The sequence below is a fragment of the Spinacia oleracea genome, chromosome 6 (genome assembly GCF_020520425.1).
Source record: "Spinacia oleracea cultivar Varoflay chromosome 6, BTI_SOV_V1, whole genome shotgun sequence".
Lineage (NCBI taxonomy): Eukaryota > Viridiplantae > Streptophyta > Magnoliopsida > Caryophyllales > Amaranthaceae > Spinacia > Spinacia oleracea.
In genome coordinates this window covers 102,641,579-102,659,375 of record NC_079492.1, presented here as the reverse complement: position 1 = coordinate 102,659,375, position 17,797 = coordinate 102,641,579, and the positions used below count along the sequence as shown (strand labels likewise).

At 35.5% G+C, this 17,797-nt stretch overlaps 1 protein-coding gene and 1 long non-coding RNA gene across 2 annotated transcripts in view; one reads left to right on the top strand and one right to left on the bottom strand.

Annotated features, from left to right (window-relative positions):
• The window catches only part of LOC110792682 (DExH-box ATP-dependent RNA helicase DExH11), a 38,286-nt gene extending 25,584 nt beyond the window's left edge, over positions 1–12,702 (bottom strand). The window contains exons 1-10 of the mRNA XM_021997500.2: positions 12,343–12,702; positions 11,112–11,366; positions 10,621–10,881; positions 10,316–10,384; positions 10,010–10,088; positions 7,861–8,060; positions 7,651–7,758; positions 5,880–5,981; positions 5,455–5,655; positions 4,919–5,029 (exon numbers count right to left, since the gene is read on the bottom strand). Of these exons, the coding sequence (XP_021853192.1) occupies positions 4,919–5,029; positions 5,455–5,655; positions 5,880–5,981; positions 7,651–7,758; positions 7,861–8,060; positions 10,010–10,088; positions 10,316–10,384; positions 10,621–10,881; positions 11,112–11,366; positions 12,343–12,477 (1,521 nt within the window). The 5' untranslated portion in view covers positions 12,478–12,702. The remainder of the gene's footprint in view (positions 1–4,918; positions 5,030–5,454; positions 5,656–5,879; positions 5,982–7,650; positions 7,759–7,860; positions 8,061–10,009; positions 10,089–10,315; positions 10,385–10,620; positions 10,882–11,111; positions 11,367–12,342) is intronic.
• On the top strand, positions 481–3,351 carry LOC130464061 (uncharacterized). The gene is made up of 2 exons (XR_008924353.1): positions 481–612; positions 3,053–3,351. It is a non-coding gene; the product is annotated as an uncharacterized lncRNA (long non-coding RNA).
• Positions 12,703–17,797: the final 5,095 nt, after the last annotated feature.

The window sequence follows — 17,797 nt, the reverse complement described above, 5'->3', positions numbered from 1 at the left end:
CCTTTTAGCTTAATCATGTACATATTTCCTAAGCTAAGCTATGTTGATGGTCAGTGTAGGTATTAAGTTCCTGATCCTTGTCCCCTAAAGAAACAAAAAAGTTCTTGATCCTTGCAGCCTATGAGTATGTTTGTAGAATAGCTTCTATCTTCTGTATTTTCTTTTAAGGTTGAAAATACTTTTTGCACAGATTCTTACTTAGGATTTTTTTCCAGAGTATGTTTTAGCGATTGCTTCTATATTCTTTATTTAACTGTTTTTCCTCAGATTACGCTGCCTGCTCTCACTCAAGGGGACCTATTACAGGTTACGTTCTATTATTTGGGTAGTCTCGTATCACATGTAAGTCTAAAAGCAAGGTACAAGTAAAAAAATCCTCTTCAGAGCTGAGTATAGAGCTATTGCATCAGCGCGCCGCTTTTGAAGTTGATTGGACTGTAAGGTTATTACTTATTAGAGGAATTAGGTGTCACCAATTTGAAGGTAGTAAGTTTGTAACCCTCATTATGATCATCAAAGTGCCTTGCCCATAGCAAGAAATCCCATGTTCCATGAAAAAACAGAAGGTGGCTCGCATTCTGTCCAGAAAACCTAAGTCGTGTCTAACAATAGGTAATGTGATTTATTCTTTATTTTTGGTTGATGCTTGTTCTTCTCTATTTGAGTTTAATTCAGATTTGCGTATTTAGGGTTTATATTTGAATTTAGGTAAATTGGTGGTTAAAGAGGATTCGAATAGTCAGACATAATTGTGAAATTTGGTAAATTGATATTTGTTGCCTAACGTAAGTGCGCACAATTAGTTCTTTATGCGCTTGTGTTTCAACAAGTGATAGTGCTTGGGTAGTTGATTGGGTTAGGTTTCTTTGTTAGAGAATCAGATTAGTTTAAAGTGCGCGCAATAATTTCATCGTTCTTTGTTTATATGTAGTTTGTAGCTGTGTTTGTATTCAGATCCATAAGGACTAGCATAGCCCATCATTTGGAGTTTGAAGTGTCTATTTATTAAACTTATATTATAATCACATTTAAACCTCAAGCCTAACATAATTAATGCTGCATTTATTTGATGTCTTTTTAGGATTAGCGTTCTAATTCTATCCATTATAATCTCATCCAAGTCTTATGGCTAAGATAACATATGTATGTTTCCTAGCTATCATATGAAATATAGGAAAAGGGAGTTGGTTCTGTACCTTGATTATTGAAAACAATGTTGCTCTCTTGGACTGTCAATTACACTGTTAGCTATTAATTAATCTCTTGATCATGTGGCCACTTTTTATTCAACTGTTTGCGGTTGAGACTGTTAGACGGACACCTATGACAAAGCAGTCAATCTGGTCCATCTTTTTAAGTCCATCAGAGAGTTTTGCAGAAATATTAGATACGCTGCTAATTTAGCTATAACCAGGTATAGTTTTTAGAAGGGGAGTTCTGCATTTCTCTAGTTGTTTTATCTTCGCATTGTAAGTGAAAGGAATCATTCAACATATAATTACCCTTTATTTTCACAACTATTTGATCAATCTCGGATGCGGATCTTGATGATATTCTTTTTGTTCCAAACCTATACTCGGGCATTTATCTGGTTTCTTTCTTGTATGAGTTCGGCATGTTTGGCATCAGCACTGTCTTAATGGTATGTTTCTTTAGTAGCAAAGATGGTTGTCATGATTTAGCTATTTTTTTACAAAAAGAAAGCAGTTCTATTGTAGCGATTCATAATTGGGTGATTATGTTTTTTCATGTGCCTGAATAATGCATCGGAAGTTGTGACTTCTGTAGTATCTGACTTAGCTTGTTTGCCATATTGGAACAATGAAGTAGTTTCTCGTAGCTTTACAGATCAGAAGTTGTGACTTCTGTAGTATCTGGCTTAGCTTGTTTGGAAATCGGAAGTGACATGTTTGCTTGACGATATTACTTGTCAGTTTCTGCAAATCTGATAACTTCAAATCATTTTAAGTATTTTAATATTTCAGTGGTCTTGCGTCTTGCTGGTATGTAGCAACTTATGATTCATAGTTGTTGTTAATTGGTTGTGGTTCGGTTAGTTACGTATTTTTTTGTTAAATATAAAGGGGTGTTTTTATGCCTGGCCACTTTATAGAGAAATGAGTTTTCTGTTCAATTGTGTGATCCAATTATAGTTTGGTAAAGCCTTCCCAATTACTAACTTGACTTACTCTTAGTATTTTATAAAGTACCAACGCCTTTTTGGTCTCCCTGTCCTCTGTAAGAAGTGCTTTTACTTAGGAGTAGTTCTGTGGAAGGCAAGGAAACTTTAGCCTAAAAAAGTTAGTATTTGTTCGTGCGCTTTCATGCTAGCCTAGTAAAGTTCCATTGTTTATGTTCAAAGATAATAGAACTTAAAGTATATTCAAACCATCCAAATTCATCTAGGTGACGTATGCATCGCAAAGTGTTTTGGGTATTACTACTTTGTTAGAATTCCTTAGTATGTCAATTACACGGAAAACAAGAGTCTATGTTTGTTGCAGATTCAGATTTTAGACCATTATTGGTGTGTATATTTATCAAATTTCCATTCCCCTCCCCCTCTTTCAATATAGTGAAATAAAAATGGGGAAGAAAAACCTTGAATGATACTAGAGATATTGGGCACTATTGGAGATTTTCCAATTAACGACACACTTAGACTCTTAGTAGAGAATAGCCAATAACAATAGTAATGTAAGGTGGGAGTCCGGGTTGTGAACAACTATTTGCCCGTGCTTATTTTTTAAATGCTTTGATTTTAATTGTTATTGAAATGGTAATTTTGTATGTGTTGTTTTGTTGGTCCAGCGACCCTCACGCTCTCTCCTCCCCCATCGTTTCCAAAGAACTTCACTCATCTTGGTATATTGACTAGTAGTTTTCTGCAAACTGTTGTCATAGACATGAAAATATACTATTTGGCCGTTTTCTAACCTGAGATGCGTTCTTGGCATTTATTGTTTTGTGGTCGTTTTGGTTGATTTCTATGACGGTTGATATTGATTTCTTACTCATACTTATTTCATTTTGTTTTTGTTTTTCTCTGAAGATCGTCCAACGTGATAACGAGCAACATGGGCAGGACATTCGAGCTTCATCATATAACATGGGCAGGACATTCGAGCTTCATCATATAACCTACTACCACTGTTAAATCCTAGTTTCCTAGGCTTTATTACTTCTTCGGTTTAGTAACATAGATATAATTTCAGAAGTCTAATGTCTGGATTGTTTAGTTAGTTACGGAGTACATTTGTGTACTATGGAATTTGGTTAATTAGTAACATTATCGTGTGTGATGGATTTTTACTATGTACTTTTAGATTTTATAAGTTAATTTTAATGATACGTGATCGAAGACCAATTTTTAAAAGTCAGGTGTTACTGATCTTGTTGTCTTAATTATAAGTTTATGACAAATAAAGTTTATTTTTATATATAATTTTGTATGTATATATAGCTGTGAAAAAAAAAAACAGCCTTTTGATGCGATGTCAAGTTTATGTATATTTAAAATTCCCACCAGCACAAATTTCTTGACGCTTGTAGGCGTCAAGACATTAAATAGTTAAATGGTGAACGAGGCGGGTAAGGAGATATTCTCGACCTCTAAAGTAATTTCTGGACGCTTTTAGGCGTCGAGTCTCGACGCAGGACTAAAAGAGTGGACGACAAAAAGCGACTACATTAACGACGTAAAAAGCGTCGAGAAAATATCTCGACTCAAGTTTTGTCGACGCTTTTGGAAAGCGTCGAGGGAAAATTTCTCGACGCTTATTGGCGTCGGAAAAAGACTTAAAAAGCGTCGCTAAAGTACGCTATTTGTAGTAGTGATAACAAGAAAAGTATCTAATTAGATTCTGATTACCGGAAAAGCAAAAGGTCAATTTAATTCATGCACTTATATCTTAACAACAAAAGTTCCACTAGCATGGATTCAATCAAATCATAGGGTCTGAGGTCTAAATGTTAAAAGGATTTACCCGAGCCCTAACCAAAACACTGTAGGAAACAGGCTGATTTGACAGACTTCTACATAGATAACAACTGTTTCAAAACTAAAATGGAAGGCAAAAATTAGTTGCCACAACCAATCAAATATTTTCACTGCTTCATAGTATTAAACTATGGAACTAAAACATGTCATTTGACATTCCAACCAATACATTATGGTAAAAAGTGGGGAAAGGATGAGAGCAGGAAATGACAACACTTTGTTCTTCCTACCCCTATATCCGGCTCATTTTTCTTTCACTCCCCTTTCTCAACAGTCCAACTCGCTACAGAGTTTACAGCCACCAAAATCATTATGCCCACAACTGATAGTATTTGCGGCAAACAATGTTCCAAGTGCAGCTGATTTTCTCCCAAATCCATATTCCAGAAGGGGAAAACGAATTATCTTCCCAATATGGGCCCCTTCTGCTCCTTTTGGCCAAATTTACATGGCCTAGAATTTCTAAAAAAGGCCAACAAGAAACATGGCTCTTCTTCTTAATGCAAAGAGTCACATTGTTCCAAAATCAAAATCAGATATATGGTCTAGAGTATGTGACGTTATCAACAAATCATTTACAACAATATACATTAATCCATTTGACATATACGTAAATGTCTGACAATTTTCTACCTATGACACGTAGGAGCCCAACGATTCAGGAAGACTGTATAGCAGGCTATAGAAATCACTCCAACTTATCACAAGCAAGCTAGAAAATCCAAATAAAAGTTTGCAATCACTCTTATATCATAATAAAAATCATATATGCTAAACATTAATGCAGCAGAAGAAAAGAAGCAACTATATGATCAATTTGAAGGCCACAAGTAGTAGATTCAACACAGTAATTAATCACGATCATTTCAAGTTGGTTGTCCTGACTTGATGAAAAGGATCTTGTTAAGCAATACTTACTGTGGCGGAGAGGAGGACGAAATTAATGTGACGAGGAAGCATTATTATAACTTCTTCCCAGACAACACCTCTTTCAGCATCATTGACATAATGCACTTCATCAAATATAACCTATAGCATACCATCAATGAAAAGGAATATAAGAACATAATGCAAGTAAAACATATATACTCTCTGTTTCAATTTAATGGTTACACTTTGTTTTTCACAAAAACCAAGATAATTATTGGAAAGTAAGTGAAAGAAAGTGGTTTGTTGTAAGAAAAAATAATAAAGTAATGTAAGTAATTGAATGTTGTAAGAAAAGAATAATAAAGTAATGTAAGTAGAGGAATGTTGTAGTGAAAGTATAATAAAATTATTTAAAGTGGAGCATAAGTGGAGAATGAATAATAAAATAATGTGAGTCATATGTCCAAAAATGGAATAAAGCAAAGTGTATCATTAATTTGAAACACCCATTTTTTGAAACTGTAACCATTAAACTGAAACGGAGGGAGTACATCAGAATGCCACAAGAAGCTGTACCCTCTTACCCATTCAATGTCACGGATAATATCAGCACCTCTATACAACATTGACCTCAATATTTCAGTAGTCATGATGAGACAGGATGCCTCTGGCCTCAAGCTTATATCGCCAGTTAGAAGACCTACATCAAATTTCCCAGTGAAATCTCTGTATTTCTGATTGCTGATTGTCTTGATTGGAGCTGTGTATACAGCTCTAGTACAATGCTGCACACAGAACTTAATCAGTGTAGAAGCATGATATATGAAACAAAGTGAACACAACAAAGACAAAATTTTCCCGAAGCTCACAAATAAATGGGGGTTGGCATACCTAGCTCTAGAATTAGACATCATACAGAGGGCATATCAAAAATGGTTTCTTTTATCCGATACAAAGAACAGGAGTATCTGTCATTAAGGTAGAAAATAATACTCCATGGTATCCATACCTTTGATGCCAACGCAAATGCATATTCAGCAACAACTGTCTTTCCAGCTGATGTATGAGCTGCCACAAAAACAGATTCCCCTTGTTCAAGATAGTAGATAGCCTGTGATACAGAAGGGAAGAAAGCAAAGGCAAGTGAGCTAATATCACTATTACTGAACTCTTGGACCAGCTTACACAGAGCCATGATGCAATTTATTGCAATATACATATTGTGTGAGCCAAGAGAATGTCGTGATATCCCCAAAATAATACAGCCATGTATAATGAAACAATTGGAGTCTGAGGAAGGTAAGCTCCAAGAGACCGTAGCACACAAGAGATGATCAAAAATTAAAGTCATGACAGTGTACATATCTGTCTTATTTTACGATAGGTAATAGGCAAGATAGTTTGAAAGTTCAGAACAGATAACTATTCCTATATAGAAAAGGCTTTTGCAGAAGAGCTGGAAAAGGCCAAACACAGAAGTGTTGCATTTCACATATGAGCCAAACTCAGCGACACTAAAGTATCCATAACTTAAGGACCGTGTGTGATAGAAAGTGTCATCAAAGAATAACTGTGAAGGACAAATAAGGTAAGTGATGCCTTTTGAATATGAACCACACTCAACAACGCTGAAGCGTCAATGCCAGCCATGACTTAGAATGAACTGTCTTGTCTAAAATCTAAATACCATTCATTATGCTACAAACCACAGAGTTGCAATAAAACTTCACAATAAAATAACTCATAAACTAGCAGCATTGTAAAATCATTAAATCAGGAGACATCACCCATTACGTGGACAAATTCATAAACTCCCAACTCAAACTTACCAAATATGTAAAGTAAATTTATGAGTAGAATAGTAAATACAAATAGGAATATGTAACCCCAAACATCACATGTTATCAAAAGCATACATTAGACGGGAAAGCCCCTCCAGGTTAATGCACTCTTAATTTTGATGGTGTGGCGAAAGGAACTCCGGATTTGCAAGAGGAGGTATTATAAGAGATTGTTTTAGATTTTTTCAATCAGTCTTTTCTTCAAATTTTGGGATTTTCTCTACTTTCCCGGGAAACATATGGCTGACACATAAGGTTTAGAGCTAGCTGGGGAACTTGGGATAGCAAAGTTAATGGTGCAAATGGATAACCAAGCGTGTCCAAATATAGCAGAACAATACTCACTATGCATTGTAAGGAGCTGTGGTTGCAAAAACTGATTGTTAGCTTGTTCAAGTCCATTGCCACAGGGAAGGGAAACTGTGGATTGGTTAGCTGTAGAACTGCTACAATTCAAGACCCTCCCCCAGCATTACGCAAGATTATGGAAGAAGACATTGTGGGTGTGGCTTTGCCACGATTTATTGTTGTTTAATTTTATTTTATTTTTGGGTGGGTTGCACGTAATTAGCACCCAAAAAGATATATGATCCAAAGCAAAATATGTAAACTGTTTCCTGCAACTCGGTTAGGTATGCTAACGATTAGCAGAGAAACTGACTTCCCAAACACCAGTCTCAAACGTTTTCCCTGTTATGTTCACCTTATTCCAGGAAAAATTATCTCAATCCAGGAAAAGTAAGTTTAGATTAGTGAGTTTAAGGAAAAATAAGGGCTACCCAAGTCTACCTTACAACTAAAATAAGTTCAGATAAGTGCAAAATCAAGTGAATAAAAACGCACCCCAGTTCTAGAGAACTTCATGTTTCTTTGTCATGTTGATTGCCAAGTAAACTTAGTATGCAATCTAGAGAAAAATGAAAGGCGCGGATGCAGTACCTCCTTCTGGAATCTATCTAATTCGAACGGAAACTCGAGAGCCAAATCAGGAACGAGTTCATGAAAACGATCTGCGATACTATTGTTGCTTTCACGGATAGCCCAGGACTGCAAATAGCATTCTCATTAAAGCAACATAAATACAAAAGGATCTACAATGTCAGTATAGCATTTACATCGCAAGTTCATGAAGGACGGGTAGAATGTTACCTCTTTACGCTCTTTGTCACCTTCTTCAATCTTCACATCTACCTTTAAATCCAACACTGCAGATTCCACAGATAGAATTTGATCTAATTCCGATAAGTTAACATCCGCAACATCACCTTCGAGTTCAGCTTCATTGACTTGTATCTCAGATTCATTACACCCTGCTTCTGGTTCCTTACACTCAGCTTCCGATTCATTATCTTACAAAAAAGTAACTATGTTACTACATGAAGAGTGAGTGGAAACACCAAACTGAATAAAATATGGAAAAAAAAAAATATTCGGTGAATTAGACAGGTGCAACTACACAGAACAGCTGTATTTTGCGCTTAATGTTGAAGCTCGTTGTACAGTAGTCAGTAACGTTACACCAGTTCCTCTATAAAGGCTACAGCCTACGGCTAGTAAATAAGCTCAGATGAATACTGGCTATACAGCCATACCCAGACAAGTGCATGTGAAGAGGGCCTAAGAAGCTATTCTCCCTGAACCCTTGGTAGAAAGTCAAAGTATGTGTTGAGAACAGTTCATTGTAGTCCAAAGCTGAAGAATTACCCCAATAGTGACTTTCTCAACTTCATTGGAAAAAGTCTGTAAATTATCTACAACTAAAAACAGATAATGGATGAGGTAAAAGACACCTCTTCAACAGTTTTTTATTGGTAGGGAATGCAGTAACATAAACACCAAAAGAAAATGCTGGTATCTTCTTTCAGTGACGCCATCCTCTCTTTACTCAAGTAACCCAAAATATAAAGGACAGGGACTTTAAAGGTAAAACATGTAAATACACGGGCAAAAAAAAAAAAGAGGGAAACTGGTACTTTTCTCAGCAAGTCTAATGCTCCATATAATACTTCCGTACTAAGTACAACATGACATGTTATTACAATTGTTTGATAAAGGCTGTTTAGCAAGTAAATTTTATATGATCAAGCCTAGTGGCACAATGCTTAAAGAAAAGAAAATCGAGGAGATGATTTTAAAGTTTCAACAGTCACATTCCTACGTAATCAAGCCAGAAATTCTTTAAAAATACTTTTAAACAAAAAGAAAAGAAGAAGGGCCCCTCAGAACTAGACTACTAGTACACAGCTAGTATTTTCAACATTAAAGCCAAGATATGGGACACGCATTCAGTAAATCATCAAAGGAAAAGACTAAAAGGTTGTGTGACTAGTCAAATACACAGTAAATATAATCAGAGATCCTCGTCACATACTTTTTACAATGACATTAGACGCATTAGACTAGTAGAGTACTAGAGTGTGTGCCATTTCTTTTATACGCCTCTTCATCATCAAACTAGATTTTGGGCCCGGGCGATGCCCCGGGTTACCGCATTAGTAACATTTTCATTTTTTTATTTTTATTTTCGCGATGATAACATGAAACATGTCATGTCATAATGGTAAAGGGTTTATTATTTAAACACATTGTTAGGGGTTCAAACCTTATACAACCCATATTTCACATTTTTTTCATGTATGTGAAAATCACAGAGTGAATGACTAATAAACAGAGCACCATGTGTCATGTAAACTTCTTTAGAAACGCCTTTTAATATATACTCCCTCCGTCCCTTAATACTCGCACCGGTTTGACCGGTGCGGAGTTTAAGACATTTGAATTGACTTATTAATTTAATGGTGTTAGTTGATAGTGGGGTACTTTTTTAATATTGTTAGTGGGAAATGCGTAAGAGGTGGGGAGTGGTGAGTGGAGGATGTGAATTTTTAAATAATTTTTTGTAAAGAATAGGGGTGTAGGTGGGGTAGTAGGTAAGTGTGAGAAATAATATAATATTGATAAAAAATTTCATTTATAGAAACGGTGCAAGTATTAAAGGACGGCCCGAAAAGGAAAGCGGTGCGAGTATTAAGGGACGGAGGGAGTAGTATAGATGTACATGTACAGTACTCACAACTGATACGCCGTTACTTGAAATCTCTAAATACAATATGAGTTTTTCTTTTCATAGGTATGTGTTGTCTCTTGTTCATATAATTTCCTTTTCAGCTTTTTCCCCACAATATCTTTCTTTAAGATAAGAATACTAGTAACTTTGAACTACACCAGAAACTCAAATTTAGCCATCATGAACCCCGCTTACTATAGAGTAAAGGGGGTGGAAAGAGCATATATATACCATCAGATTCGTCGTTTTCAGCAAAATCATTTTCCCACGCTCTCTTGAACAAATCATCAAACTGCAGAGACATCGTACTCTACACATTGAAAGGGAGATGAAGCATTATCCATATGTGAATGCGAGAAAGAGAACTGGCAAGCTTGCAAAGAACTATGTCTCAGATGCAGAAAAGAATAATAAAATGAAAGCCATCTAAAAACATAAATCATCAGAACTTGAAAACTCGCAATCCAAGTATTCATACATACTGACGCAATCCAGCTACTATCAATTTCAAAGATAACATGTTAAACATCAACTAACCTGCTTCTCATCTGATACAGCCTTTGGAAAAACTTGGCACTCATTCACACTCCACGAAGAAGGATATGCCTAAAGTTAATACATCAAAAAAGGTCTTAGAATTAGTAATAAATACCAGGGTAAATACGCAGTTAAATAGTTGCCTCGCGTCACAAAAAAAAAGGTCCCTGGCTACTTTATTATGTCCTTGAATATTTCTTCATAAAGTTTTGGATAAGATGGTCTAATACCCTCAAATACAATAGCATAATTCTTAAAACTAAAAACTGTACCTTACTTTTCAAACAGAGTGCAACCCAATTTACCTTGAGATTGCCGAAATCCAATCCTTGCCTAAAGCTTGGAGGAGCCTTTTCTGCAGAACCACCCTCAAGAACCTCACGAGTCCAGTCACCATTCAAAGAACCATCAGGAACAACCCTTGGTAAAGACTGAGATCCATCTAACCCACCTGGATGAAAAGGGCGACTGTGAAGGCTCCCCCTCACAAAGTCCTTTGCAGGCCCTGTAATTCGTGGCAAAGCACTAGAGTCTTCTACTCCTGCAGTTAATTCCGATATCTCCACCTAGAGTAAATTGGACCAGAGTTCAAGATCATATCACAAACCACAAAGTTATAGCAACAGCATAGTGATATGTTTCACATCCATAGAATTTAACTAATGGACCTGTACTACATTTAGTCAAATACACACCCTATAAAGGAGAATGTAACTAACACGAAAGATGCAAAATAAACAAGTTGTTCTGAAGGCCAAAATTGCCGTCAGAATGAATATTAGATCTGAGGACACACCTGCACTGACTGAGGCTCCCATATTCCTTGCTCTTGTCCTTTTTTGCGCCTAAATGGTAGCTCCCACTCAGGAAACACAGCTGTCCGTGCTAATGATGGCTCCACAGGTATTTTGGCCTTGCTGAACCAGTCAAAATCCCAGTCCCTACCAGCTTTTTCAGGAGAGAACTCATGGAGGTCCAATCTTGGTGTTAAATACTTGTCCTCTATATATTCCTTAATAGAATCTTTTGTTTCCTCGGGAAATGCAGGTGGCTGAAATTGATGAAGGTTTAATCAAATTCCATGATAAATTCTATGATTTTGGCAGTGAAATCAATATCCTGGGAAATGGACTGTTAGTGTTGGAGCATAAAAAAAATATACACTATCTTAAGCAAAAGCTCAACAGGGTATTTAGCAATCCTATTAGGCTATTACAAAATATACTGTTGACTTAAACTCCGTGATTTGTCATATTAGAAACGAGGAGAAAGGGCATAAAAGTCATCATTGTTCAGTTACGACCACATCATTTGTCGGATTTCTTTCTAGATCATTAACATGAAGAACAGGACTTGTCCAACAACCCGCAAAAATATATAGACTAATGTCAATTAAATAATTATACCACCACAACATTTAGGTCTCATGATCACCTGTTATTTATATCATGAATAACATTCTCGACAGACTTTTCCACCCTTGTTGCATGACTCGTTCAAATAGGAGATAATACGGTAAACACAAAATTCACACTAATCAAGTTCAAATATTTACAATTACATCTCAGTTTTTTTTTTTTTCCTTCAAAAAAACCCAACAATTTGCCCATTTTCCCCATTTAAAGCACCGGTTAATCGGCTATCTCCACAATCAATGTTAGAACAGTAGGACATAGGATTGAGCAAGGTGAAGAATACCATATTCTTCTCCAAATTCATATCTCCTCCATAACAGGTGCAAACAAGGGCAGCCATTAACATGAAGTAAAGAATAAAACAATGAGTAGAAAAGCAAGCAATCATTACTACAACACTGTCACTTTCACCAAACATCAACCGCCCGCAAAACACTCTATTGTCATCAAAATGAATATGATTTCACAGTTAACCATTCCGCATTGACTAAAATCACAAAAACTAATACATTAATCTCAATTCAAGCTGCAAAATATAAATCAATTATAAAACCCTAAACAATTACAATTCAATCAAATTTGACAATAAAAAAAATGTGAGAAAAAACTGACAAGAACAAATTCAGGGAGGTCGCGGAGAGGATTGTCGGCTTCAACGGGAGGGAGAGGTTGGATGCAAAGATGGCCGCTATGGCCCGTGAGCCCGACCCGAAACGACAAATCGTTTGCTACTGTTACTCTATCCATTCATCTGACTCTTTCTTCTTCTCCTCTTTTCTGTGTTTTTTTCCCACTTTTTTGCTGTATTGAAGATTTGAAGTGAAGTACTACTGCTGTTGCTCTAATGGAAGAACTTTTATTTTTATTTTTATTTTTTATTTTTATTTTTGGCTTTTATAGGTTTGCCCCTTCAGTTGAGGTTTGGCGGGCTCCGTAATGGAAAGGAACTGTGTTAACAAAATCAAATGAGTGACGGTACAAGTCACATATGGAGCGGGGATTCGAACATGTCACATAACATAACATATGCACTTCATTTTGTACAAAAATAATATTTATATATGTCATTAGTTTTAACCACTATTATTAGTAAATCACGATTATTGTGTTTCAGTTGATCCTATGATCAATTCTCATTCCCGCCGTTATGACTCATTTGCACCAAAAAGTTAGTAAACAACTATCATTGTGCTTCATGGGTAAAGATCAGGTAATTATTCATGTTTAGTTATACAAATCGATTAACTACGAGTATAACCTCAGTCAAATTTAAATTTTGATCCTTACACAACTTGCTAAGAAAAAATATTACCATGCTTGGTTATATGAATCGATTATGTCAATTTAGGTAGCGGCTATCAATTAATAATCCAGATGTCCTGTAAAAGTTATTACTTTTGATGTTTCAAGGTCTCTAAATACCAATTTTGCAGGTGCGAAAACATAAAAGCTTGATACTCTGATAACACACATTGCAAAGAATCTAACATAAACCAACGTGACTATTATTTTGTACTCCATATAGGTTTGTGAGAATTTATGATCAACATTTTCAAAATTTATCCCAAAAAAATACAATAGGACAATCTTAGAGTAGAACATACATGGATCCGGGTGCATTGTGCACCCTCTCACATTTTCTCTTTAAAATTGAGGAGAAAATGTGATAGAGCCCACCAATTGTCATATAAATATCCTTGAATACATGATGCACTCGGATGCACCTAATAATTTTCAATTTTAGAGGGATAAAGAGAACACATAAATAAAGTGATATTTTAAAAATGTTTGTGGTACTCCGTACAGTTATTCGGAGTTTCTTTTTTTTTTGAGGGAAAGTTATTTGAAGTTTTATCCAAACATTAGGTGCATTTTCATCAAGCTAGCTTGATTCACTTTTATGAACCCTCCTGTATGATTGACAACACATTGGGGACTAAGAAAATAAACAGGACAATGACCAGCCTTCAAATTAAATTTTCATCTTAATCCCTTTGACATTTAGTTACTAGGCTCAGTAACGGAGAGGCTAATGTCCAAAACATTCTAAAGTTACTAAATTGAACTTGGAAAATATCATAGATGTTACCTCAATGAGTTCAAGAAGTATTTTGATACGGTCTAACGATACCTTCATTTTGATGTCTCCGCCAACCACAAATGTCATCCTTATAGTGGATTCATTAATATACGACAGACACAATCATTGACAACAATGTATGTGCAGCTGCAGCAGCAAAACCCCCATGCAGAGTGTGGCCCGTGATAAATGTTCTTGACCAAAGATTCCTTCGCACTTTGTGTGATATTCATTTCTAATTGAACCTGCTACCAAGCATGTTTTTGCGGCCAGGAAGGTCACCCTGCATTGTAGTTCGAAGACCATAAGCAGCAAATCAGAGAGGAATCTAGAAATTAACAAAAACAAAAACCTACTATAAAAATAAAATAAAATGGAGGCACGAATAATCTAGATTGGCAATAGGGTCTAATGTTAAAGATAAGAGCGTTTCTTTTTATAGCAGGCACACAAGTTTGGTTTATATGAGAGGTCCATCTATTAAAACTAGTTTGATTTTTAAAACTATAAGTAACATGTGTAAGGCCAAACACACATTAAAATTCTCTACAAGTTCCTGGAGCTCTTCGTTCTACAAGGAACCTTAATAACATGAGCATTTGGAAACAAAATTCAACATCAAAACCAAAATAATCAGTCAAAACTACTGACTACTTTTACTACAGGAAACTACTAATTACTTTGACTGCAGGGCGAAGCACGGCTGAAAACTACTGACTACTCTTGATGCATGACAAAGTGGGGTTGAAACTACTGACAACTACTTCGGAAAAAAGTAAGGCTAAAACTACTAACTAGTCTTACTGCAAGATAAGTGAGGATGAAACTACTAACTAGTCTTACTGTAGGACAAAGAACAACTGAAACTACTAGTAATATATGTGCACCTGAGGCAGATTTCGGTTCAACCACAATATCTTTTGAACCTATATACTTAAGTAATTAAAGCTCGCATTTATGCAAGTAGCTCATGTAAACTTCATCTCAACCATAAACACCAATTAGCATAGAAATCAAAATATCATCACCGCAATTGGCGACTAATAGCAACAAAATCCAACAAATTGCAATAAATTGCAATAAAATCCAACGAATTGCATAAAATATTCTCCAATTTATTTGCAATTGACGATTAATAACAATACAATCAAATTATCATCACTACAATTGACGACTAATAGCAATAAATATCATCGCTTACAGGACTGGCTTGACATTCCAGAATGAGGTTTTAAGAAGATCGTGCACATAAGAAACAACCACAAACTTTAGATGACATGCAGCTAAGAACAAGACAACCTGATCGAACACAAGCTGCTCTGATCTCTGCATCCTCTAGGAACTATATTAATACAGTAATAAAAGGATTATTAGAGAAGAAATTTTACCTCTTTCCTGCAGAAAATAGGGAAACTAAACTGAAGAAGATAACAATTATATAGATGAACAAGCATTTTGAGTGAAACAAATAAGACAAGCTTTTTCGACAAATCCAACATAAAAGACTTCCTACATCCATTAAATCACCAAAATTCAACATAACAAAACTTAATCAAACATGCTCAATCACTATGCTAAATTTCATAATTCATAAGATTTAAATATGATTTAGATAAAATTCATGTACAGCTAACAAAATCCAATTCAAATCCAAAACCATCAACAAATTCCAAAAAAACCATCTGAACCCTGCATTCATCACCAGTGAACACAATCTGTAATCCCCCGAAATTTTATTTATATATCTTAACGAATATTTAATATATTTAATATATATATTTAAACATAAATTACGGATTTTATAAACGAATATGTAATTGAAATGTAATTATTCTATTTCAATTGGAATACTTTAACGATTTACGAAATCAAAATGTATTTTCGAATTTTACGTTAAAGCGATTTCGAATTACGAAACCACGTTCTATTGAAATTAGAAAGCAATACTAAACATTTTGGATTCATCAACCTAAATCCTACTCCTAGCCCAATTGGGCAAAGCCCAAACCAACAAACCCAACAAAATACCCCACTTCTCTCCTCTATTCTTACGTGAAACCAAAAGAAAAAAAAAAGAAAAGAGAAACCCTCCTACTGCAATTCACGCACAACTCAGCCCTCTCCCACCTTCACTACTCGCCGCCAGCCGCCGCACCACCGCGACAGCGACCCAGCCGACCACCACTAGCGCGGTAACTCCTTCTTCTTCAAGCTTCTCCTCCTTCCTCCTTTTCTTTTATTTCTTTTATTTTCGTTCTTATTCTCATGGCTCGATTCCCTTCGTTTTCACGCAGCAAACCGTGACCCAGGCCACGACCACCGCACACAGCCACCGTTTCCAGCCCTTGCCGCGAGCCATCACCGTCCGCCGGCCAGCTCCCTTCTCCCCCTCTTGAATTGGTTACTTTCTTAAGCCCTAAGTAACTAATTATTTTAAATTAAAGCTTGTTAATTTAGATTATGTTCTTAAATTAAATTTATAATTTTTATGGTGAATATGATTTTCAGATTTGATGTTGAGATTAAAAACGAATTAATTTTCAGTTTTGATTAATTAAAATTAAATTAGGGCTTAATCATGATTTATTAATTTGAATTATGTTTTCTTGAATTAAAGTTATGGGTTTTGTGATTTAAATTATAAATTTAAGATTATATGAATTTTATAATAAAGTTATTAATTTTCAGATTATCTAATTACATTGAAATATTGGTTTTTGATTGTTTAAAGTATGAAATTCAAGGTTTTTATGATTATTAATCATGATAGGTTGAGTATGAATTATTGAATTGGTTGTTTTGAGATACTAGGAACGTAGATTGACCTTGGTGAAGCTTTTAAATGAATTTATATTGGTGAAAATTTAAAGTACGATGTTTGCAAAAAGTTTTCAACGAATTTCAATCACTAGTTCAATAATTATGATGCTAGGAAAGAAAATGTTTAAGTTTTGATATTGGGGAAAGTTCTAAATATGTTTAGGATGCATTTAGAATGCTTTATTATGGTTGCCAATGATTAGAAATTGATTGAGATTACTTGTTGGTTGTTTAGGCGGAGAATTCTCTTTAGGCGACTTTTGAAAGTGTTAAAGTGGCCTATCAGTTTGTTTACACAAGGTACGTACGTACCTGTGTGCTTGGATTGTGTGTTAATTGTTGAAACCATGTGGAATTGTTAATGAAATTGGTTATGTTGATATTGTTGATGAGCTTAGCTAGGTTGAAATTGCATGTTTAATACTGTTGGTAGACATATTGAACCTATATTGCATTTTGAGGATTATAACATGTTAGTATGGATGATTGATGCAAACATGTTTGATTGGGAACACTAGATTACTTTGTATATAATTCAGATCAGTGGATTGTTGTTCCCTTTTAGCTTTTCACTACTTTATGAGGGCCGAGGACCTCGTTTAGTAAGTTGAAACCTTATACCCATATACAGGGTTGATCAGTATTAAAGGAAAGATTGGAGTTAATTGGAATGAGTCTTGTTTGATGCCTTTGTGATCACTTACTTAATTCCAAGATAAAAACAGTTGTAAATGAATGTGGATTGTATGCCTTATGTGATTGTTGAGTCATAACAGGGTGTCAATTTGTAAATCATGTAAAGTGAAACTGAGTAGCAATAGCTTTAGACTGTGCACGTCTAAAGTGACGGACAAACAGGAGTTGAGGTTCATGGTGGTAGCCCATCGCCTTTATCTCGGACCGGACTGATCACCGTGTCCTATTTTTTTTTCAAACGTTCCTCGATATCGCAGGTCACTGAGGTTACGGAGTCGCGCCCGTACCTCGTCTTCCTTAGTGAAGCCTCTAGCTAGAAAACTCGGTCCATTGTCTATTTCAACTAAAATAATATTATTGTTATAAGTCTAGCCTAGTCTAGTCAAGTATGGTCGTCAAATTATTATGTTTGTCTGACCTTATTTATGTTCATTAGTATCATGTTAGGATGGTTCGTTTGATAGTATCATG